General features: G+C 53.1%; 1 protein-coding gene across 2 annotated transcripts in view; it reads right to left on the bottom strand.

The window, feature by feature from the left end:
- The window catches only part of PLD3 (phospholipase D family member 3), a 270541-nt gene that overhangs the window by 43729 nt on the left and 203300 nt on the right, over nucleotides 1–23512 (bottom strand). For both annotated transcript variants that reach the window (XM_086938250.1, XM_086938251.1), the window contains exons 8-9: nucleotides 18066–18266; nucleotides 17575–17714 (exon numbers count right to left, since the gene is read on the bottom strand). In XM_086938250.1, coding sequence (XP_086794376.1) covers nucleotides 17575–17714; nucleotides 18066–18266 — 341 coding nt within the window. The remainder of the gene's footprint in view (nucleotides 1–17574; nucleotides 17715–18065; nucleotides 18267–23512) is intronic.

Here is a 23512-nt window from a genome sequence, read left to right as displayed (position 1 = left end):
GAGGGGTGCCGGAGCTGAGGTCCGGTGGACACATCGAGCTGAATATCTAGCAATGGGCAAGGATCACCTAACACGGGCTGCCCAGCAAACGAAGATGGGCCAGTACACAGCTTCGGGTGTGCCCCCAAAGACTGCTGCGGTGCCTGAGATGTCAAGGAGGGGGGGGGGAGGAAGGTGTGATGCAACCTGAGCCCACGGGATCTCAGATCCTGGCTGCTATTAAATCCTCCACCGCAAAAGTGCAGGCAAAGATAGATGTGGTTTCCCAGGATGTGGGACTACTGAAGGCGGATCTTCGCACTGTCGCAGAACAGTAACTGGCCACGAAGCAAACAGTTAGTGAACTGCGGGAGTAGGTCTCTGCCCTGAAAGTGACTCTCAATGAGCTCTCTCAAAAAATGATGTCCCTGGAGCGCCGAGCGGAGGATGCAGAAGTAAGGTCCCGCAAATGTAACCTGCATTTCGTTGATTTCCCAGAGAAGGGCAAAGGGCGAAGGGTGGGAACCGGCACTCTTCCTCGAAAAATGAATCAGGGATGCGCTGCCTACTGCTGAGCTTTCCTCAGTCTCTATAATAGAGCACGCACACTGGGCGCACGTTTCACCTCCACCGCCAGGGGCCCCACCCAGGACCCTCATCGCCCGGATCCTCAGTTATAGGGATAGGGACCTCAGGTCGACATGACGGGAGAGAGATCGGAAATTTGAGAACCAGAAAGTTGGCATTTTTCCGGATTACACCTGCATGGTTCAACAAAAGAGGGCACCCTTCCTTGGAATCAAATAAAAATTGCGGGCGATGAACCTTCAGTATATGCATCTCTATTCAGCAAAGTTGAAAGTCCTGCATGCTGATCGCGCACACTTTTATACAACACTGGAGGATGTGTGGGACTGGTTGGAAGTCCATGGTGAGGGAAGGGTGCTGAGAGGGGGTCGAGTGGTGGCAAGATCGTCGATGCACCCTCAGGGTGGACCTGGAAGAGGCTATGCTGGAGGACTCAGAAAAAGCTCCAGATCAACGCAGAGAGTGGTAGTGCAACAGGATGGGTCCTTGGAGCTGGAGGGGGCTGACTCCGGGGGTGAGGGCAGGAGATCCCCCAGGATAGACTTGGAGACCCAATGGGTTGAACAGGATGCTACCACAGCGCTGTCAAGGAGGTGACGGCCACGGGCTCGGTCATGAGCATGGGCGAGCTTATTGAGGACACCCCGCAGCAAACAGATTCGGCATGAACATTCCAACAGAGGACACAGTGGTGAACAAAGTAACCCAGATACGGGTATTGTTGGGACACAATTTGTGACTTCACCCTCTTGTGGGTGTGTGGGTTTGGGGGTGTGACTAGCCTGCCAGCATGGTGGACGAGAGCTTGTTTTGCTCCGGCCGTTACCCCAGGAATCCGCCGAAATTATCCTCAATGTGTGCCATCCACGATTGAATCCGGCATTGCTAGTTAGCTGGAGAGAATCAATGCTTTAGGAACCCCTTCCCCTAAGGCTCCTGTCGCCAAGGACGGAGTGCTGCACCGGGGAAGATTTGCGGCCTGCAAGAGGTGAAGCCGCGAGGTGGGCACCCCGCTGGGAGACGGCTGCCCGGAAACGTACTGCAGTGAGCACAAATCCTGTGCGCGAGGCCCACGGCGGGCTTGCTGCAGTGTCCTGTCCTGCTTCCTGGGGTGAGGCCACCGACCACAACAACAAGGGAGGTGAGGAGGCCCGGGACGCAGCCCGGGAGCCTGCGCTCAGGCGGGGCATGGAGTGAGGGACACCGCCTCTGACAGAGAAGAGGCCCGGACCGATTGGCGGGAGTGCGGAGCAGGAGTCCCCCCCTAGAAGACACACAGGCCAGCTCCGGGTGACGACCCAAGCGAGGGACTGAGTGATCCTGTGGCCCACCAGCCTGTGGCTGGGATTGAAGGGAGGACCACTGGGGAGCGAGCCACCGAGCAGGCGAAGGCAGTCCGAGGTGGGGGTCCCCGGGCGCGGTGGAGACCCGCGAATGGCTGTGGGGAAAGGCATGTGCTTGGACCCTTTGGTGGAGGCTCACTGGGGCCTGCGACAGTTGCGGGGATACTATGGGGCACCACAGATTGGCCCTAATACACACACCCGCTCGCACCCACAGTAGGGGCACTACAGACGACCGGAGTGAAGACAGTGGTGCATAGCGAGTGCCGTGCTGGCAAGTCCACGGCTCGGATGTCATTGGGCCCAGGCGCTTGGGGGAGCGCATTGCTGACGGAGGAAACGGTGCCTGCAGGGATTACGTTGGATGAGGCCACAGAGTCCTGATTGCACCGGTAAGCTGCTATTCCCGGACTGTGGGCTGAAGCAGAAGCTTGAGGCGTAGTGCACAGGAGGAGGCAGCAATTAGGGACATTCCTGTTGGGAAGTGCAAAGGACCCGGTGGCCTGCCGTGGGAGGACATAGGAGACATCGCTCCTCTGTAGGCGGGTGGCACGGCCTGCCAGAGATTGGGATCTGGGATGCCACAGCCATTCACCACCGAGCTGAAGGTGGCACGGAGCCGCAAGAAGACCTAACACCAAGCCCGCAGGTACGACTGTGCGTGTTGATGGCGCAGAAATGAACGGTGGAGCATGCACGTAGCCCTCAGTGCTGTGCACGTGTGCATTGCGGATTGATACCACCCGCTCACTCACTGACCTAGATTTGCCTAGACTCCACCGGCTGCAGGGGGCCCCCGCCACGCTGGAAATGGACCTAGCTAGTAACTCAATAAGGGTGCTGCATCTGCATGGCTGGCGGGCGTAACTGCCGCTAACGGACACTAGCCTATCCGGGTGCAACAAGCCGAACATTAAGTACATACGCACCTCTGAGGTGGCCTCTCCCCCTCTCACTGGCCGCTGCAATAGGGTGTATTGTGCAGGTTACATGCCCCGGCACGGGTGGGCCTGCTGAGGGCCTTGACGTGGAACGGAAACCGGGGCTGCTGCCGCTCGGACGTGCAGACCACAGGAGAGTCGGGCCGCGGACGGGGCAGAGACCCGGTCAGTTGTGACTGCGATAGGCGATATCATCAGGTCAGATAGCCCCAGTGACGCGCCCCGTGTAACAGCTGGGTCCCCCACTACATACTCATTACAGGTGTACTGTTTACTGTGGGTCAAGCCAAGTGCCAGCTGTGAATGCCCACGGCGCAACAACTCGTGATGAGCCGCATGAGGGCCAAAACACAACAGAGACGGTTGCGCGTCGACACCCCAGACCCTCCACACCCGAGAGAAGAGAACGAAATGGAGCCGGCGTCCGCAGCATGGGCGGCCAAAATGGATTCCGTCCTAGCGGCAGTGAAGAAAATAGGGGCCGCATTCGAACACACCAGAGCATCTTTCGAATCACGGATAGACAAGGTCACGTCAGATTTCAATCTTCTTCACGCGGACCACCGCAAACTCACTGACAGGGTTACCACACAGGGTCAAATGCTCCAGGATCTCCAGTCGGTTACTAACAGCCATGCTGCTGCCTTGGAAGACATGATGGAGCGGATTCATGCCCTAGAAGACAGGGCGAAGGACGCGGAAGGGAGCTCGTGCCGAAACAACATTCGGGTGGTGGGCCTACCGGAGGCGGAAGAAGGGCGGCACCCTGAGCAATATATAAAGAACCGGCTACGTGACTTGCTCCCACAGGGAACACTGTCGAAACAATTTGTGGTGGAAAGGGATCATCGAGTACCAACTCAGAGGCTTCGGCCAGGAGCCAGGCCGCGCCCGTTCCGGTTTAAACTCCTCAACTGCAGGGACAAGGACGCAATCCTAGGGGAGACCCGGAAAATGGAAGAACTCCCAGTCAGAGGCAGTCACATCATCCCCTTCCCTAATTATACCACCCTGGTGCAGCGCAGGAGAAGTCACTACGCATCTGTAAAGCGTCAACTCAGGGAACTGGAGCTCCCATACTCTCTGCTGTCCCCGCCAGGCTGAGAGTGGTGGCAAAAGGTAAAACGCACTTCTTTGACACACCGGCAGACGCATGGGACTGGCTAGAGAGATCCAGCCTTTGGGCGGGTAAGAGGCCATCAGACCTGGATGACAGTGAGGCTGTGGGAAGAAGGAATAGACGCCGACCCCGCCGTAGGGCACCTCGAGGAGCGGCAGCCAGAGCAGTTGCCCAGAGCCCAGAGAAGATGAGAATGGAACGACGCAATGCCTTGGAAGCGGTCACGACGCTCGGCACGCTGAACACCCAGACCTATCGGGAATCCTCTATGCAGCATACAGTGGTGTCGAGCGGATCGTCAACGCCATCTACTGAACTCTACAAAGAACTCTGTATGCCGGTGGTCACCCCGTAGACTGCAGACGGTGTGCCGGGATAAGCGGGCCGGCAATATCAACACTGTGCAGGACTTCACACGCAAGTACCATGTTGTGGGCTGGTCTGGTTCGTTCAAGATACAGGAGGGAGTGGGAGAACTAGCGGGACAATGTATGGCACTTATTTCCTGTACCCTATAGTATTGCTAGCTAACACATTGGAGGATGGAGGCCCTTTGGGTTGCACATTATGCGACCCTAAATGTGAGTAGGCAGCTTAATAGAGTGCCCGCCATTGGGCCAAACTGGGGTGCATTATTGGACGCATACAGCCTCTTAAGGTTGCCAGCCGGTATGCTGTTAACTCCCAGGAGACAGTCTTGAAGCCCAGACAGATAACATATTCAGACTGCCAAAGTCTATCCCGCAAGCTGCGGATGGTGGCATACAAAGAGGGGCCGATGGGGTACCTACTGCTGTAAGCAACCCATGTAAATACAACTAGGTTTGTTGTTATCTTTGCTGATGCTAACCAGAGTGGGCGGGGCTGGGCCCATTTGATTAACCAGGGCAGGGACGTCGCATTGTACTCATGCAGCAACGATACTCCAGCCATTCACGTAACACTCACGATATGGGACACCATGCTCATACCCGACACAGGTAAATGAGCCGGCAACATAATGCTTTTACGAGCTGACTCGCAGGTTTAGATGGATGGCACATCGCACACACTCGAATAAAAGGGGTGGCCATAGCATAATACCACTACTACACGCAACCCAATAGGCGACACGTTGGCCTAGTTTATCTCATTCATTTGTTGTATGAGGTTTGGACAGACATTACGCAATGCCTGCCCCAGATGTTATGTTTTTGTTGTTGCTTTTAACGCATTTATTGTTGATTTTATTGCAGCATGCCGACACACTCATGAATGCCCCTACCCTCCGTGCCCCGTGGTGCCCCCGGCCCCCAGTGTTCCTCTCACCTAATCTCCACCAGGAATGACGCGCGCTGACATAGTCACATGAAAACCTAGGGTCGTACAGACCACTGGCGCTCCTAAACGTGGATTACAAAATCCTCGCCAAAGTGCTGGCGGAGATGTTGGCGCTGGTAGTCCCCGAGCTGGTCCACACGGACCAGAATGGATTTGTGCCCAAGCGTAGCACACCGCTGAACCTACAGAGATTCTTTAGAGTGGCTACAGACGGGGTGATGGACTGGCCTAGGACGGGATGGCTGGTGCTTGACCTCAAAAAAGCCTTCGACTGCTTGGAGTGGAGCTACCTAGTGGCGGTACTACTACGATATGACCCAGGTTGGGGGTTCCTTCAGATGGTCGACTTCCTATACAAAAACCGCAGGGGCACGAGACAGGGGTGCCCACTGTCTTCTCTTCTGTCCGCTTTAGCGATTGAACCTCTGGCTGCAGCCATGCGTGACACACTAGGAGATGGCATACCTTTGTGAGACGCGACCCACCAGGTGTTGCTATTTGCGGACGATCTCCTCGTATTCATGCGAGACATGGGAAACATACCGGCCAGACTGTAGCTGGTGCTGCGTGATTTCGCTGCTCTCTCGGGACTCAGAGTGAATGTCAACAAGTCCTGCCTCTATCCATTTAGAGGGGATACACAGGATCCCGGCTACGTTTTGGAGGGTATGAGGGTGCAGTGGAACGGGGACAACTTTCGTTATCTCGGCATCCAGCTATACCGTAAACCAGCAGACCGATTTGACGGTAACCTGGGACGGGCAGTAACTGCCTTCAAATCGCAAGTGAACTTTTGGAGTACGTTACCGCTGACAGTCACGGGCATGGTGGCACTGTCAAAGATGGTGATTCTTCCTCGACTGCTGTATTACTTTACCAATCTGCCACTTTACGTCCCGGCGACTTTCTTTCCCACGCTTACTAAGATGCTTCGGGACTTCTTATGGGGCAACGCGCGTCACAGGCTGGCGCTTACAAAATTATACCTGCACACTGATCAAGGGGGACTGGCTGCGCCCTGTTTCGAACACTACTACCGGACTGCACAACTGCAATGGGTAGCTCGCTGACAAAGGACGGGAGGACACTGCAACCTTGGCTTCCCCCACTCTCTTGAGTATATCACCAGGCTTTTCCACCCAGCCTCCAAGGCCCGATGCCTGTCCCTCTCCTGCTGGCGGTGGCTTACAGGTGCTTCCGCCGCTTCTGTATCTTACCAAGTCACTTGTCCCCTATGCACCGGCCATTCCACTGGCCGGCTCCCTCAGCGGACCTGGGGTGCTTACACCTCTTGAGCTCGCGGACTGGAACTAAGCTGGCATGGAGACATTGGGGTACCTATACCGGAATGGCGAGCTCCTACCATACGAATCCCTGGTTGACGAGATGGGGCTGCCGCCGGGACAATTTCTAAGGCACCGCTCATTCATTGAGACGTTGTCCTCAAGATGAGGAGGCATGCAGGAGAAGCCCAGCCACCACCTTACCATTCAGTATCTCCATGTAATGGGCTGTGGCCGGCACTTGATTCGATGGTTTGCGGCGTCCCTTCGTATACATGCAGCAATAGCTCTAGACCCGTTGCGCCGTAAGTGGGAGGCAGACCTGGAGTGGCCGTTGGAGGACAGGGAATGGAAAAGGATACTAAAAAGTCCAACGCGAATCCCCAGGAACATGAGATTCCGACAAATACAGCTATTCATAATCCACAGGGTATACCTCACACCCGAAAAGATAAACAGATACTTTAACCGCACAGATGTGCTATGCCCCCGATGTATGGAGGTGGGGGTGGGAAAAGTACACATGTTATGGGGCTGACATAAGCTACACGCCTACTGGTGAGCTGTAGGTGCAGGATTACGCACCTGTACAGGCCGAGACATACCCTTTGCATGGTCCGCCTACCTATTGGACCTTTTCCGCAGGTCTCCAACCACGAAGGTATCCTCTAACTTCCTAGACTTAGGTTTGGTGGTAGCCAAACGACTCGGAACCAAGAAACGGAAGGCGAAAGACCCACCACACTTGCGGGCATGGAGGTACTCACTCTTAACGTGGGCCAAAGTAGAGGGGATTGCCATTTTGCGGGAGGAAACGCTGGGATTACGGAAGACGCCCCTAGCAACACTGTGGGAGGGGATACTTCAAGCCCTGATACACCTCGAGGGAGATTACCCCGGGGGGCAGTGGGGAAGTGGAGGGGAAGCCCTGATAGGAGGGAGAAGCGACCAGATAGTCTGTAATCGTGCAGACGGGTAGGGGTGTGCATGCCACCTGGCATTTAAGGTGCGATGTGGCGCGGACCACAGATGGAGGGCGGGTTTGGGGGGGACAAGGGGGGGGAGAGGGGGGAGTGGGTACGCGGGGGAGAGGCGGGGTGCGAAACATACACCTGCACATCACTACACGCTGCGGCTGCTAGTTACGAACTTTTGGTTGGTTGTTTTCTTCGGTTTTATAGAGTCTGTGCACTTATCCGTACTATAAGATCCTTGTAGACTCTGTACAAACTGAAACGGGAACCACGTCAAGCGCATGGAAGCTATTAACCTGGCGGAATATAGATCACCTGCTGTGCCTAAGCTCGTATCTGCGTCTACGACAATACCATTTGCATGTTTGGCACAAGCTGCTAATCAACAGTAATGTATGTCGCCTGCAGGTGGATGGTTCCCTGTAAGGTCAACTTTATGTGATACACGATATCTCTCATATTGCTGTAATTTGCAAAACTAAAATAAAAACAGATTTGATAAATAAATTGAGGGTGTGTGGGTTTGAAATCTGGGGGGGTCACTTTCTTGCCCCTCAACCCCTTCCCCTTTCTAATGTCCTTATGCTAGTGTGGGGTATCTGGATGGTCTAAGTATATGGTGCGGGTGGACGTTGTTTCTTGCCCCGCCTTCTGTACCCTCTTTTCTTTGTATTCCCTCTCTCCCTACTCCCGTATCTCCACTATTCTCTAAATCTCTTACCTCTCGTTTTAACTCCTTTCTCTCTGGGGGGAGATCTTGTCTGACTGGGGAAGTGAGTGTTGAGGTGCTTGGCTATGAGTGACTGAGGTATGCATGGGAGTGATTGTCGATTGGGCTAGGGTGGGCTCAGCTGACGGATGCCCCGGTGGTTCGGGCGGGACACAACCCTTTTGTCCCGATAGTGGAGATAGCAGGAACGTTCATGGGTATTGGATATGTTGGGGCAAGTGGCTTGATGTCCGAGTGGAGTGTGCGTGTGTTTTTGTTATTATTGAGATATGCTTTTGTACAGATGGGAACTGTGCTATGGTTACAAAGATGTATAATTGGGGTGGGGGGTGTTATGTTTGGGGATCATATGGCGATGCACGTCAGTTTAAAACTGTGTCTACCCGGGGGATTGGGGATTTTTGACATTCTAGATAGGGAGTGTTTGACAGCTGCAGCAGCCAGGTCAGTTACATAGAGGCTGATGCTGGTGGTTGCTATTGGTCATGGGGCACTATAGAATTATAACATGGAATGTGAGGGGGCTCAACTAGTTTATAAAGCGTTAGAGAGTGCAGACGTATTTACGGTGGCAGGGTACGCAGGTGGCTATGTTACAGGAGACTCACCTGCTGGACACGGAAATACAGAAACTCCACAAAAAATGGAGGGGACAACTGTTCGCATCTACGTTCTCGTCCTATGCTGGGGGGTGGCCATCTGGATAGCTCCACAGGCCCTGTTTAAGCTTTGCAGCTACGAAGCTGACGTAGTGGGTATATATTTAATAGTACATGGCGATTTGGATGTTATGGAGGTGTGTTTGGTGAATGTTTATGCCCCAAACCTGGATGACACACACTTCTTTAGTGAGCTGGAAAATCGGTTACTGCCATTCGCTGGGATTCCCGTGGTATGGGCGGGTGACTTTAATTGCGTCCTAGATGGTGCACTGGACAGACACCCCCCCAAACACCACACTAAACCGAATATGTCATGGGCCCGGAGAGGGGTGATGGACAGGCTTCAGTGCGTGGATATTTGGTGTGAAACGCACCCTGAAGAACGACAGTATACGAGTTACACCCCGGCCCGTGCGGTATATAGCAGAATTGATAGGTTTCTACTTTCTCATGAGTTGTGTGGTAGCGTGGGTGGAGTTACGGTACTGGGCCGTTTCCTATCGGATCATGTCCCTGTGCTGTGCTGTTAGAATGGGGACCTGAGAGAGTTAGGCTGATAGTCCCAATATGGAGATAGCAATTACATGCTTTAAAAGACCGAGTATTCAGAGATGAACTCGGGAAAACTGTATCAGATTACTTCAGTGAGTACTGGTCTACTACCGGTTCTATGAGTAATGAGTGGGATACTTCTAAAGTGGTCACTAGGGTGTACTGCCTGTCCAGGGTGGAGGCACCAGGAAACGACTAGAGGCGAAGTTGAATGGGGCAGAAGACATATTGGCTAGGCTACAACGCGAGGGGTGCGTGACGGATTAGCCTTCAGATGCCCTCTTACAGGCGAAGCATGTAGTGGGGGGGACCTGGGATAGACTGGATTGCTTGACCTGCAGGAAATACCGGCAGCTACTGCATAGGGAAGGGGATAGACCGGGTACATTGCTTGCGTGGTTGTTAATGCAGTTTTATTTGCTCACCTGGCGAATACATACCACGTCAGCACGGTGACAATAGCTCAGACGGGAGTGACTTCCTCCAGGGGATTCCGCTGCCGCGGCTCTTGGACAACCAGCGGGAGAAACTGGAGGCGGCACTACAATTATAGGACCTTCAGGAAGCTTTGTGGGGGATGGCCAAGTGCAAGGCACCCGGCCCGACGGTCTCCCAGTTGAATTTTATCAGGCGTATGCTGATGTAATTCTTCTGCGTCTGTTGGATACGGTGTGGGAGGCTAAGCAGGCTGGAGTCCTTCACCACTCCATTTGTGAGGTGCAGATTGTCATGCTTCCTAAACCTGACAGAGACCCCGAGGACCCTGCCGCATACAGGCCTTTGTCCATGCTGGGAGTGGAAGCTAAATTACTGGCCAAAGTTCTGGCTCTCGGAATACGGAGAGTGGTGAACTCATTGGTGCATGAGGACCAATGCGGGTTGATGCCTGGGAGAGGAACACACATGAACCTACGTAGACTGTCACATGTCCTCCACTCTGTCGTAGACACAAACCTTAGGGGGGCAGTAGTCGCCCTGGGTATTGCAAAAGGCTTTGACCTAGTGAGTCCGGTGGTACTGCCTCTGGGAAGTACTGCAGAGAAGAGAATGGGGTTTGGGAGCAAGTACATAGCCTGGGTCAAACTGCTATACCGCAAACCGATGGCCAGAGTGCAGACTGGGAGGCAAGTGTCGGACACTATAGAGGTTGGAAGGGGTGTAGGAAGGTGGATACCAGACTATGGTTACCCCAGATTTTTTGTGTAGTGTTAAGCTGGTTTTCGACTTAGTTGGCCTGGGATCCTGCTAATCAAGGCCCCAGGCTATCTGCTCTCACTGTAAAATGGACTCCATGTACTTTAGGTACATCTCCAATTGGGAATTGGGTCACCTTATGAGCCCCTGTACAGTGTACTATAGGTCCCCAGGGCATAGGTGCATCCAAGGCCTACCAGGGGCGGCAGCATGTATTATGCCACCCCTGGCTGGCCACTCACATTGACACAACTGGCTGATCACTCAGCTGGGGCAAGGTCGTGTAATCACCCCTTGCTTAGGTGTAGTATCCCTATACCTACCTTTACATATAGACACATATACACCTGTAAGTAACTCCTATGGCAGACCTTAACAAACATGGAGGCAGAGTGCTTGGTTTTATGCGAGATGAGGCTCTAGCATGAGCTGAGCCTGTCTGCCGCTTTGGGAACCATGTCCTTATAGCTGTTCTATGATATAGCCAAATCATATACTCTTAAGTGCATTATAATCCTCGCGGTTATTGCTAACTTTGGTTTGGCTTTATCAAAACATGTCGTTTAAGGTGTCATACGCTTTGGAATACTACCCCCTCGCCAGTTCTGGCGACGGGGGTAGCATTCCACCCTTCTAGAGGGAGAAGATGTGTTGTTCCTACTATTCCCGGTTAAAGTTAACCAGAGCCTCAGCATCACAAAATGGATGCTGCTGCCACAGAAACAAGTCTGACCTCCTGCTGCTGGGAGTCCTTCCAGCGAGGGAGGCTTGGACAATAGGTTTCCTGTCTTGGGGGGTGCTAGCACCACCCCAGACAGGCTATAGTGTATTGGGGCAGGGAGGGCTGAATGAAATGAGCCACTGCCTGGGGCACACAAGGTGTCCCATGCATAGTCCAGTTCAAACCGGTGCTGGGGCACTCCAGCCCCAGCTCTGACGCGAAACTGGACAAAGGGAAAGGGGTGTAACCACCCCCTTCCCTGGTCCCACCCATAGGAGGGACCTAGCAGGTAATCCAGCCCCTAAATTTGGTATATAGGTAGGAGCTGAGTCCCAAGACTTTAGATTGCCCCTGACTGAAACTTGAAATGAAACTCTGGACCTTCGACGTTCTACTTGAAGATAGAAGACTGAAGAATCTCCCTTGTGGTCAAGGAGTGACCACCCTGCACAAACTTGGTCCGGGAGCTTCACTCCGATACATGGTGCAGAGTGCTCTTGGGAGGGGAAAGAGGACTCTCTCAATCTATCCCGTCCGCCAACGGGTTAAAACAAGGTTGCCTTTTGGCCCCACTATTGTTTTTGTTATACCTATCAGACCTTCCGCAAACTTTATCGTCAAGTAATGGTATTGCCCCGTCTCTGGGGGGCAAACCGATAGTATGTCTGTTATATGCAGATGATATACTAATCTTGGATTTGACCCCCACTGGATTGAATAATCGGTTGCAAGCGCTTCACGGATTTGCAGAATCACACCATTTAAGGATAAATGTATCCAAGAGTAAAGTCATGTGCATTGTAGGAAGGAAAAAGCGAAAATATGGGAACTTTTTCTGGAATATAGGGGGCCTTGGATTGGAAGTTGTCCAATCCTATACTTTTCTGGGGAAAATAGTCTCTAGCACATTAAGTGATATGGCCCACATAGCTAACAATATTCGGAAGGCAATGTCTCATGAGAGGGGACTAAATACCCTCTATAGATCTACTGGACAGAGGCATTTTGCTTACCTATTGGAGGTTTTTAGAGCTAAAGTCCCACCCACCTTACTATATGGCATAGAATTACTCGAATTGAGGAGATGGGGTTTTCTGAACACCACAGAGGGAAAAATTCTACGAAAATTATGTATGGTTAATACCGCGTGTAATATAGCAGCTTTTAGGCTGGAATTTGGTATACGAAGTGCTTGGGTACAGGGCCTTGCTGGGGTAGTACGGTGGCTTTCCAGCTTGGCGAACGGTGAACCTGGTACCTTAAGATCTCTGATCCAAAAAGAACTTCTCGGACCCCTAAAAGAGCATTCTACTATCATAAAGAATTTTAGATTAGCAGTCAAACTTCTGAAATTAGATGAATTGACACTTTTCTCTTTATCTACTTATCAGTTAAAACTGACTCTAAAATTGGCCTCATGGAACTTAAGTTTTGATTCAGATAAAGAGGCCCTTACTGCAAAAAGGGGTCCGTTACCAGCCATTAATCATTACCAAATTAGAATTTCTCAACCTTATGTTTCTTGGAATCTTCCCCCATGGGGTGCGTCGTTTTTTGTTTCTCCTGAGGCAAGACCTACTCCCTTTAAATAATTTGTTATCAAAATGGTATCGCTCATCAGTGATGTGTAATCTTTGCAACAAATACAAACAAGATGTTAACCATGTGTTATTTGTTTGTCAGGCCTTAAAACAACATCGCCTCAAATGGTTGAGACCTATCTGTCTAAGACTAAATATCTTTTCCGCCTCTGCTTTTCTCAATGCTATCTGTAATCCGCCAAATGAGAGGTTCTGTTGCATAATTTTTAGCTTTATTAAAAGTTTCTTGGATTTATATTAGATTTGTTCTTTGTAAATTGTTGATAATGCTTTAAATATCAATGTTGGATGATTTTATGTGGACCTCTGTTAAGAGTTCCAAAACATAAATAAAATAAAACTTGAAAAAACTTGCACAAGCAGGCACCATCAAGCGATCAACGGTTTGCTTTGTCGTCGCTCCCGCCGGAGCCCGAACACCGAGCCTGACAAGACGCGGACTTCCAGACTTCCTTCAGCCCGATCCACAGCCACAGCACAGCTGAGACCCGTGGAGGCGACGCGAGACGTGGAACTGACAATCTTGGAAAGCCAGCGAATTGCTTTCCGTGCAACTTCTGAGGCCCCCTCGAAGTTGTGCATTGGGGATTGAGAAGCCCCAGCCCCGAGCACCAACTGCACCAAAGATCAGCCCTCCACACTCCACGAGTTCTGCGTGGGGCCCTTCTGCATTTTCCTGCTCGACGCGTCTGTCCGGTCACTTGCCCGTTGGCTAGTGGCCTCTGCGACGACGAAACCTTGAATTTCCACCACTGGTCTGGTTGCTCCAGACTGGCCCTTGCTTCCCTGCAAAGGAGAAGCCCATCAGACCTTGCTGGTCTGATCCAGAAGCCATCTTCGATTCCTGCGTGGGTTGCCTTTGCCAAGGCTTGTTGATTCCAATCTGGAAGCCGACACCTCCGACAGCGAGAGCCTTCGTGGGACAGTCCGTGCCTGACTCCTGGTCATCGTCGACGCCTCCTGGTCCACGTGGCTGCAGAGACAAGCTTCACGACATCACCTGATTGCTTCGCGACATCGCCTGGTTCCTTCCTGGTTCCTTCCTGGTCACTGGCTAGTGACCCAGACTCTGTCCCCTCTGCTTTCAGGTACTCTTCATCCTCGATCCGCCCTTGGATCCAACTGGACACTTCTCTCCTAGTCGCCTGCAGCATCTTTCTTCAAGGCTCCATAGGATTCAGCGATGAAACCCGACACACATTGACACCTATGCACCCGCTTCCTGTGGGTGAGGTAACGCGAGTACTCCGGTGGTCATGTGGGTATTAACTATCCTAGTGTCCTAGTTTCAAGTAGCTTTCTCCTAGTCCATCCGGAAGTGACCTAAAAGAACTAGGATCCAATTCTTTTGTTCTGATTCTAACTCTATGGTAACCTGCGTGTGTGTAAAGACACTGCATACGCCTCCCGTGGGCCTCCTACTTCCTATCCGTTGGTAGTACAGTGTAGCCACAGCGATTCCCTAGGCCTATCCTTTGCTCGTGACGTGGTTCTTATACCACTATTTTAGTATATGGTTTTAAGTGCCCCTAGGGCTCTACTGTATATTGTGCAACTTATTGTATGATAATTAAGTATCTTGTTATGTGCTTGTGCCTCTGACCTCATAAAGAGTTCAGAGGGGTTGTGTTAGAAATAAATACATATATATTTTATATATAACCTGTGTGGTGTCCTTTCATTTGGTATTAAAGGGGTTACATATGGTAAAACAGCTGGCTTCACGTGCCCTCTTGAGTTTAGCCTAAGACTACTTTGTCCAAGCTACCACTAGGACAGCTGGTCTATAAGGTTGACTTTACAAGCATCACCATAAGGGTTGTTTGGACTGATACAGGGTGCCCACTAGAATAGTGGGCATCACATATCAGGCCAACTTCTCACAAGGGGTGCACAGCAGGGGTGTCCATTATCCCCACTGCTGTTTGTTATGGCCATGGAGCCTTTGGCGGTACGCTTGTGCAGGGATATAGCGCAATGACGTCTAGAGGAAGACGGTCGTACTCATGTGGTTCCCATGTATCCCGATGATGCTCTTCTCTCCCGATGATGCTGTTCTCTCCGGAAGGGCAATCCCAGCGGCTCAGGAAATACTAAATTAATTTGGGACTTCTTCTGGCCTCCGCATTAACTGCCAGAAAACAATCTTGTTCCCGCTCACTGCATTGGCACGGGGGGCAGTTCACGATCTCCCAGTAGTTGCCATGGGTTGGAAGTGCAATCGCTTCCGGTACCTTGGAATGCAGATTGCCCATTGGCTGGAGTCCCAGTATGATTTGCACATGGGGAGGGTTCTCGATGGACCACAGGCATCGATAACATTTTGGAACAAGTTACCACTGTCGGTTATGGGGAGTGTGGCGGTATCAAAAATTGTACTATTGCCTCACTTCCTCTACGTGCTCCAGAACACCTTTTGCAAAATCCCTTGGTCGGCGTTCGACACACTGAACAGTCATTTGACCTCCCTAGCCTGGGCTGGAAAGCGGAGCAAAGCCAAATTGGACATACTAAAACTAGACTTGGATGGGGTGGGCAAGGGGTTGCTAGACCTATGACTACACTATATGGCTGGCCTGCTGCAATACGCTGCTCAATGGTGCATGGGGGAGCGCACGGTTGAGACGGACCTAATAGGGAGTTGGAACGAGGGAATGCAACTGCAGCAGTTCCTAATGATGGGTTCTAGGGTGCCTAAAACGTGCCCACATATAATCCGCTGGATACGGAAGTCTGGGAGCAAGCGTTGACCTTGGTGGTCAGAAAGGCCCCACATGCTAGCGCACTACCGCTGCGTTAGTTGGAGGGTTTCCAGAATATCCAAGAGGGCATGGATCTCTCAAAGTGGTACGAGGGGGGTTGTGGGACCGCGGGGATCTATATCAGAACGGCACGTTCATGATCTTTCAGGAAGCTCAGGGCTGGTTTCAGGTGCCACTGCTGCAATTTCTGCAGTACGCCAATATATCACGCACTGTACGAGAGATGTGGACAACATTTCCAGATGAACCCGGAGAGTCCTGCACGTTGGAAACATTGCTAGACCCGGCATCTAGTCGAGATCTCACTCCGGCATATATAAGACACTAAAGGAGGACCGGGGGTCCCATCTAGACATGATCAGGGCGAGATTGGACGATGACCTGCCTGTCCCGTTGACAGACGGTGAGTGGAAGAGAGAACTGGCACAGGTAGCAGAAGCTACAAGTAATGCACGGTTCAAGTTAATCCAGTTCCATTACCTACACCGCACATACCTGAGCCCTCAGCGGCGAGGCCAGTTCACCCCAGGGTTATCTTCTTCGCGTCCGCGATGTGGCACGGACCCAGCCATGTTCCTGCACATGGTCTGGAATTGTCCGCGCCTACAACGGTACTGGCACCAGGTGGTGCTGTCCCCTGGCACAGCCACAGTGGTGCAAAATCGACACTTCCAAAAAACGCTGTATTCTGGGTGAGCTTTCGACGCCCAAGAAAGGGACTAGGATGCGCTATACGTTTGCGCTACTAGGACTGATCCTGGCAAAATGGCGGATAGCGATCCACTGGATACACCCAGCACCACCCACGTGGAAAAAATGGAGGGATGACCAACGGGAGTGGGGGGTAGCCGAGGAATGTCGCCTCAGAGCAGTATGGACCGATGAGAATGCGGAAAGCGATCTCCTGGAATAGGGACAAATGTTGAATGAATTGTCCACAGAAACGAATGAGAGCATGCATAGCTCGCCGAGCACTGGCCCACTCCAATACCAGCCTATGAAACACCGCCGCTCGCACCCTCCCACACCATGAGCACATGACTCACAAACAAGTTATGAGTGCACCGCTAGTTTTTTACCTATGTCAGAGGTACTGTGCTGCCTGTCTGTCGCTGCCACAAGGGTGGAGGGAGAAGGGTGAGGTGGGATAATCTAGATTCCCTATTATGATTATTGTTGTTCCTCTGTTGTTTTAGGATGCTGGTCCTATCATTAACAAAAAATTGTACTGCTGCTAAAAACAAGAGTAACTCAGCTCACAGGTAGTGAGATCGAGCACAAGAATGGGATGTCATGTTAAAAGCATTGGGTGCATATGGGCTTTTGATGTTGGAAATGTACATGCATGTCACCTGTTCTGGATAAGCTGGGAGCAGTGGTTAATAAAAAGAAGTTTAAAAAAAATAAAAAGTCTAAAAAATAACAAGGCATGCCCATTCTTTCAGTGCCATTGTTCACTAAAGTCTGTTAATGTTATTTGTTCTGACACAGATTGCCTTGTATAACTACATATTTAAGTGCACCCAAAGTTGTGGCTGCTACTAGGTTGGCTAATATTGTTCAACCGACTAGAAGCGCTGGCTGCCACAAACATTTGATAACTACAAACTTGTTTTTTTTTTTTTATAGTTGATTAAATGTTAAAGGATTCCATTAGAATCTCTTGAAAAACTGAGAAACAACAGAGAAGATCATAACCTATAAGTGAATATGCTGATGTCCACAATGCAGAAGAAACAACAAAGACGACATGGGAACAGATGTTATGTGTAGACCGAATGGGAAAAGGTTTCAAAAGACATACCTTTTAGGGAATGAGAATTCCATTGTTGGTACGTAGTCCATCACAGAAATGTAGACAAAATGTCGGGCATCGTCTATGATGCTGAGGATTGATTGGAGGTCTTTCGTCCGACCCTCAGCACATAGGGCTGGTGGGGCACTCTATAGATGAACAGAAGAGGAAAGATCAAAGTAAACATAATGAAAGAAAAATCTAATATTTTTCCAGGCCTGACGGTTAAAAGCCCTCAACCAATACCAACTGCTCTAATGTGAATTGGGCTTTTGTATTCAGTGCTACACTAGGAACTGAAGAAAACAGGCAGGGGTAAAATAAATAATCCAAATGCTTTTGCAGACAATACACTGACAATTACAATATAATTTTGGAAGCCCAGACATGAAGGCTCTCATGATCTCAACCCTGTGTGAAATTGATCCATTGAAGTCAAACAGGCAACTAAGCAATGACCACTACAAATACAAATCACATGTGCACTGGGAGCGCCTTACCGACAGGTAAACATCTGAGCTGGTCCCATTCAACTCCACCTCCAGGGGAGTATCCTTGTTATAGCTGGTGGAATAGTTAGATGGCCAAGGAGAGGGAACAATGGCACCAGGTGCACCTAGGGACCAGTAGGCTTCAAAAAGCTTCTGCAAGTCTTGGACCATGCAGCTGCAGTTGTAGACAGTGGCGCCCAGCTCCTTCACCTGTAAAATAAGGACAAAATGTGAAAAAAGAGGTCATTTACAGTACTCACTGTATAGTTTGAATGCCTAATGCTACACATATTTCCATAAAGTGGGTTTTACATACATTTCTCAATGCACCTATGCATATATACAGAGGTCTTCTTTATGGGAGAGTCATCATGCAGAAGTAGAGCTAAATATTACCCTTCTCCTATTGTGAAGTTTGAAAACTGTGAGATGAATTTCAATGATAACAAGCATTGGAAATGCAATAGGGCTCGCATTAGGAAAGTTTGAGCTATTGGTGTTATAAATGAATTATTTTTATTTATGTGTTTATTTTAAAATAGCTAAATTAATAGCTTTTGTAAATAACATTTGTGAAGATTATGTTCAGTGTTTTTTATTGTGACGAAAATCCAAGAACAGAAGTGAAATATTAACATCTTTTTGTGATTTGTAATAAAGCGTGAAAGCTTGAAAAATTGGAAGAACATATTTGAACCAGTGATGCTGTGGTTGCGCTGAGTGGTGTGTGCATCGGTGTAGCTGTTTGGTGGGTGCATTGGTGGAGCTTAGTTGGAGCATCGGTGGAGCTGTATGGTGGGTGCCACGGCGGAGCTGTGTGGTGGGTGCCACGGCGGAGCTGTGTGGTGGGTGCCACGGCATAGCTGTGTGGTGGGTGCATTGGTGGAGCTGTGTGGTGGGTGCATTGGTGGAGCTTAGTTGGAGCATCGGCAGAGCTGTGTGGTGGGTGCCTCGGCGGAGCTGTGTGGTGGGTGCCTCGGCAGAGCTGTGTGGTGGGTGCCTCGGCGGAGCTGTGTGGTGGGTGCCTCGGCGGAGCTGTGTGGTGGGTGCCTCGGCGGAGGTGTGTGGTGGGTGCCTCGGCGGAGGTGTGTGGTGGGTGCCTCGGCGGAGGTGTGTAGTGGGTGCCTCGGCGAAGCTGTGTGGTGGGTGCATCGGCGGAGCTGTGTGGTGGGTGCATCGGTGGAGCTGTGTCGGTGGAGCTGTGTGGTGGCTGCATCGCTGGAGCTGTGTGATGGGTGCATCGCTGGAGCTGTGTAGGTGGAGCTGTGTGGTGGGTGTATCGGTGGAGCTGTGTCGGTGGAGCTGTGTGGTGGGTGCATCAGTGGAGCTGTGTGGTGGGTGCATCGGTGGAGCTGTGTAGGTGGAGCTGTGTGGTGGTGCATCGGTGGAGCTGTGTCGGTGGAGCTGTGTGGTGGGTGCATCGGTGGAGTTGGGTGGAGGGTGCATCGGTGGAGCTGTGTAGGTGGAGCTGTGTGGTGGGTGCATCGCTGGAGCTGTGTCGGTGGAGCTGTGTGGTGGGTGCATCGGTGGAGCTGTGTGGTGGGTGCATCAGTGGAGCTGTGTAGGTGGAGCTGTGTGGAGGGTGCATCGGTGGAGCTGTGTGGTGGGTGCATCGGTGGAGCTGTGTGGTGGGTGCATCGGTGGAGCTGTGTGGTGGGTGCATCGGTGGAGCTGTGTGGTGGGTGCATCGGTGGAGCTGTGTGGTGGGTGCATCGGTGGAGCTGTGTGGTGGGGCATCTGTGGAGCTGTGTGTTGGGGGCATGTGTGGTGGGGGCATGTGTGGTGGGGGCATGTGTGGTGGGGGCATCGGTGGAGGTGTGTGGTGGGTGCATCGGTGGAGGTGTGTTGTGGGTGCATCGGTGGAGGTGTGTGGTGGGTGCATCGGTGGAGGTGTGTGGTGGGTGCATTGGTGGAGCTGTGTGGTGGGTGCATCGGTGGAGCTGTGTGGTGGGTGCATCGGTGGAGCTGTGTGGTGGGTGCATCGGTGGAGCTGTGTGGTGGGTGCATCGGTGGAGCTGTGTGGTGGGTGCATCTGTGGAGCTGTGTAGTGGGTGCCTCGGTAGAGCTGTGTGGTGGGTGCCTCGGTGGAGCTGTGTGGTGGGTGCCTCGGTGGAGCTGTGTGGTGGTTGCATCAGTGGAGCTGTGTGGTGGTTGCATCGGCGGAGCTGGGTGGTGGTTGCATCGGTGGAGCTGTGTGGTGGTTGCATCGGTGGAGCTGTGTGGTGGTTGCATCGGTGGAGCTGTGTGGTGGTTGCATCAGTGGAGCTGTGTGGTGGTTGCATCAGTGGAGCTGTGTAGGTAGATCTGTGTGGTGGGTGCATCGGTGGAGCTGTGTCGGTGGAGCTGTCTGGTGGGTACATCGGTGGAGTTGGGTGGTGGGTGCATCGGTGGAGCTGTGTAGGTGGAGCTGTGTGGTGGGTGCATCGGTGGAGCTGTGTGGTGGGTGCATCAGTGGAGCTGTGTGGTGGGTGCCTCGGTGGAGCTGTGTAGGTGATGCTGTGTGGTGGGTGCATCGGTGGAGCTGTGTCGGTGGAGCTGTGTGGTGGGTGCATCGGTGGAGTTGGGTGGTGGGTACATCGGTGGAGCTGTGTCGGAGGAGCTGTGTGGTGGCTGCATCGGTGGAGCTGTGTGGTGGCTGCATCGGTGGAGCTGTGTGGTGGCTGCATCGGTGGAGCTGTGTGGTGGCTGCATCGGTGGAGCTGTGTGGTGGCTGAATCGGTGGAGCTGTGTGGTGGCTGCATCGGTGGAGCTGTGTGGTGGGTGCATCGGTGGAGCTGTGTCGGTGGAGCTGTGTGGTGGCTGCATCGCTGGAGCTGTGTGATGGGTGCATCGCTGCAGCTGTGTAGGTGGAGCTGTGTGGTGGGTGCATCGGTGGAGCTGTGTGGTGGGTGCATCGGTGGAGCTGTGTGGTGGGTGCATCGGTGGAGCTGTGTCGGTGGAGCTGTGTGGTGGGTGCATCGGTGGAGCTGTGTGGTGGGTGCATCAGTGGAGCTGTGTGGTGGGTGCATCGGTGGAGCTGTGTAGGTGGAGCTGTGTGGTGGGTGCGTCGGTGGAGCTGTGTCGGTGGAGCTGTGTGGTGGGTGCATCGGTGGAGCTGTGTGGTGGATGCATCGGTGGAGCTGTGTGGTGGATGCATCGGTGGAGCTGTGTGGTGGGTGCATCGGTGGAGCTGTGTGGTGGGTGCATCGGTGGAGCTGTGTGGTGGGTGCATCGGTGGAGCTCTGTCGGTGGACTGTGTGGAGGCTGCATCGCTGGAGCTGTGTGATGGGTGCATCGCTGCAGCTGTGTAGGTGGAGCTGTGTGGTGGGTGCATCGGTGGAGCTGTGTGGTGGGTGCATCGGTGGAGCTGTGTGGTGGGTGCATCGGTGGAGCTGTGTCGGTGGAGCTGTGTGGTGGGTGCATCGGTGGAGCTGTGTCGGTGGAGCTGTGTGGTGGGTGCATCGGTGGAGTTGGGTGGTGGGTGCATCGGTGGAGCTGTCGGTGGAGCTGTGTGGTGGGTGCATCAGTGGAGCTGTGTGGTGGGTGCATCAGTGGAGCTGTGTGGTGGGTGCATCGGTGGAGCTGTGTAGGTGGAGCTGTGTGGTGGGTGCGTCGGTGGAGCTGTGTTGGTGGAGCTGTGTGGTGGGTGCATCGGTGGAGTTGGGTGGTGGGTGCATCGGTGGAGCTGTGTGGTGGCTGCATCGGTGGAGCTGTGTGGTGGCTGCATCGGTGGAGCTGTGTGGTGGCTGCATCGGTGGAGCTGTGTGGTGGCTGCATCGGTGGAGCTGTGTCGGTGGAGCTGTGTGGTGGATGCATTGGTGGAGCTGTGTGGTAGGTGCATCCGTGGAGCTGTGTGGTGGGTGCATCGGTGGAGCTGTGTGGTGGGTGCATCGGTGGAGTTGGGTGGTGGGTGCATCAGTAGAGCTGTGTGGTGGATGCATCGGTGGAGCTGTGTGGTGGATGCATCGGTGGAGCTGTGTGGTGGATGCATCGGTGGAGCTGTGTGGTGGGTGCATCGGTGGAGCTGTGTGATGGGTGCATTGGTGGAGCTGTGTGGTGGGTGCATCGGTGAAGCTTAGTGGATGCATTGGTGGAGCTGTGTGGTGGGTGCATTGGTGGAGCTTAGTTGGAGCATCGATGGAGCTGGGTGGTGGGTGCATCTGTGGAGCTGGGTGGTGGGTGCATCTGTGGAGCTGGGTGGTGGGTGCATCTGTGGAGGTGGGTGCATCGGTGGAGCTGTGTGGTGGGTGCATCGGTGGAGCTGTGTGGTGGGTGCATCGGTGGAGCTGTGTGGTGGGTGCATCGGCGGAGCTGTGTGGTGGGTGCATCGGCGGAGCTGTGTGGTGGGTGCATCGGCGGAGCTGTGTGGTGGGTGCATCGGCGAAGCTGTGTGGTGGGTGCCTCGGCGGAGCTGTGTGTTGGGTGCCTCGGCGGAGCTGTGTGGTGGTTGCCTCGGCGGAGCTGTGTGGTGGTTGCCTCGGCGGAGCTGTGTGATGGGTGCATCGGTGGAGCTGTATGGTGGGTGCAACGGTGGAGCTGTATGGTGGGTGCAACGGTGGAGCTGTATGGTGGGTGCATCGGTGGAGCTGTGTGGTGGCTGCATCGCTGGAGCTGTGTGATGGGTGCATAACTGCAGCTGTGTAGGTGGAGCTGTGTGGTGGGTGCATCGGTGGAGCTGTGTGGTGGGTGCATCGGTGGAGCTGTGTGGTGGGTGCATCGGTGGAGCTGTGTGGTGGGTGCATCGGTAGAGCTGTGTCGGTGGAGCTGTGTGGTGGGTGCATCGGTGGAGCTGTGTCGGTGGAGCTGTGTGGTGGGTGCATCAGTGGAGCTGTGTGGTGGGTGCATCAGTGGAGCTGTATAGGTGGAGCTGTGTGGTGGGTGCATCGGTGGAGCTGTGTGGTGGGTGCATCGGTGGAGCTGTGTGCATCGGTGGAGCTGTGTGGTGGGTGCATCGGTGGAGCTGTGTGGTGGGTGCATCGGTGGAGATGTGTGGTGGGTGCATCGGTGGAGCTGTGTGGTGGGGGCATCTGTGGAGCTGTGTGGTGGGGGCATCTGTGGAGCTGTGTGGTTGGGGCATGTGTAGTGGGGGCATGTGTGGTGGGTGCATCGGTGGAGGTGTGTGGTGGGTGTATCGGTGGAGGTGTGTGGGGGGTGCATCGATGAAGCTGTGTGGTGGGTGCATCGGTGGAGCTGTGAGGTGGGTGCATCGGTGGAGCTGTGTGGTGGGTGCATCGGTGGAGCTGTGTGGTGGTTGCATCTGTGGAGCTGTGTGGTGGGTGCATCTGTGGAGCTGTGTGGTGGGTGCATCTGTGGAGCTGTGTGGTGGGTGCCTCGGTGGAACTGTGTGGTGGGTGCCTCGGTGGAGCTGTGTGGTGGGTGCCTCGGTGGAGCTGTGTGGTGGGTGCCTCGGTGGAGCTGTGTGGTGGGTGCCTCGGTAGAGCTGTGTGGTGGGTGCCTCGGTAGAGCTGTGTGGTGGT

This window comes from Lissotriton vulgaris, chromosome 9 (genome assembly GCF_964263255.1).
Source record: "Lissotriton vulgaris chromosome 9, aLisVul1.2, whole genome shotgun sequence".
Classification (NCBI taxonomy): Eukaryota; Metazoa; Chordata; class Amphibia; order Caudata; family Salamandridae; genus Lissotriton; species Lissotriton vulgaris.
The sequence above is the reverse complement of the archived record's forward strand: the minus strand, read 5'-3'. Positions and strand labels throughout refer to the sequence as shown.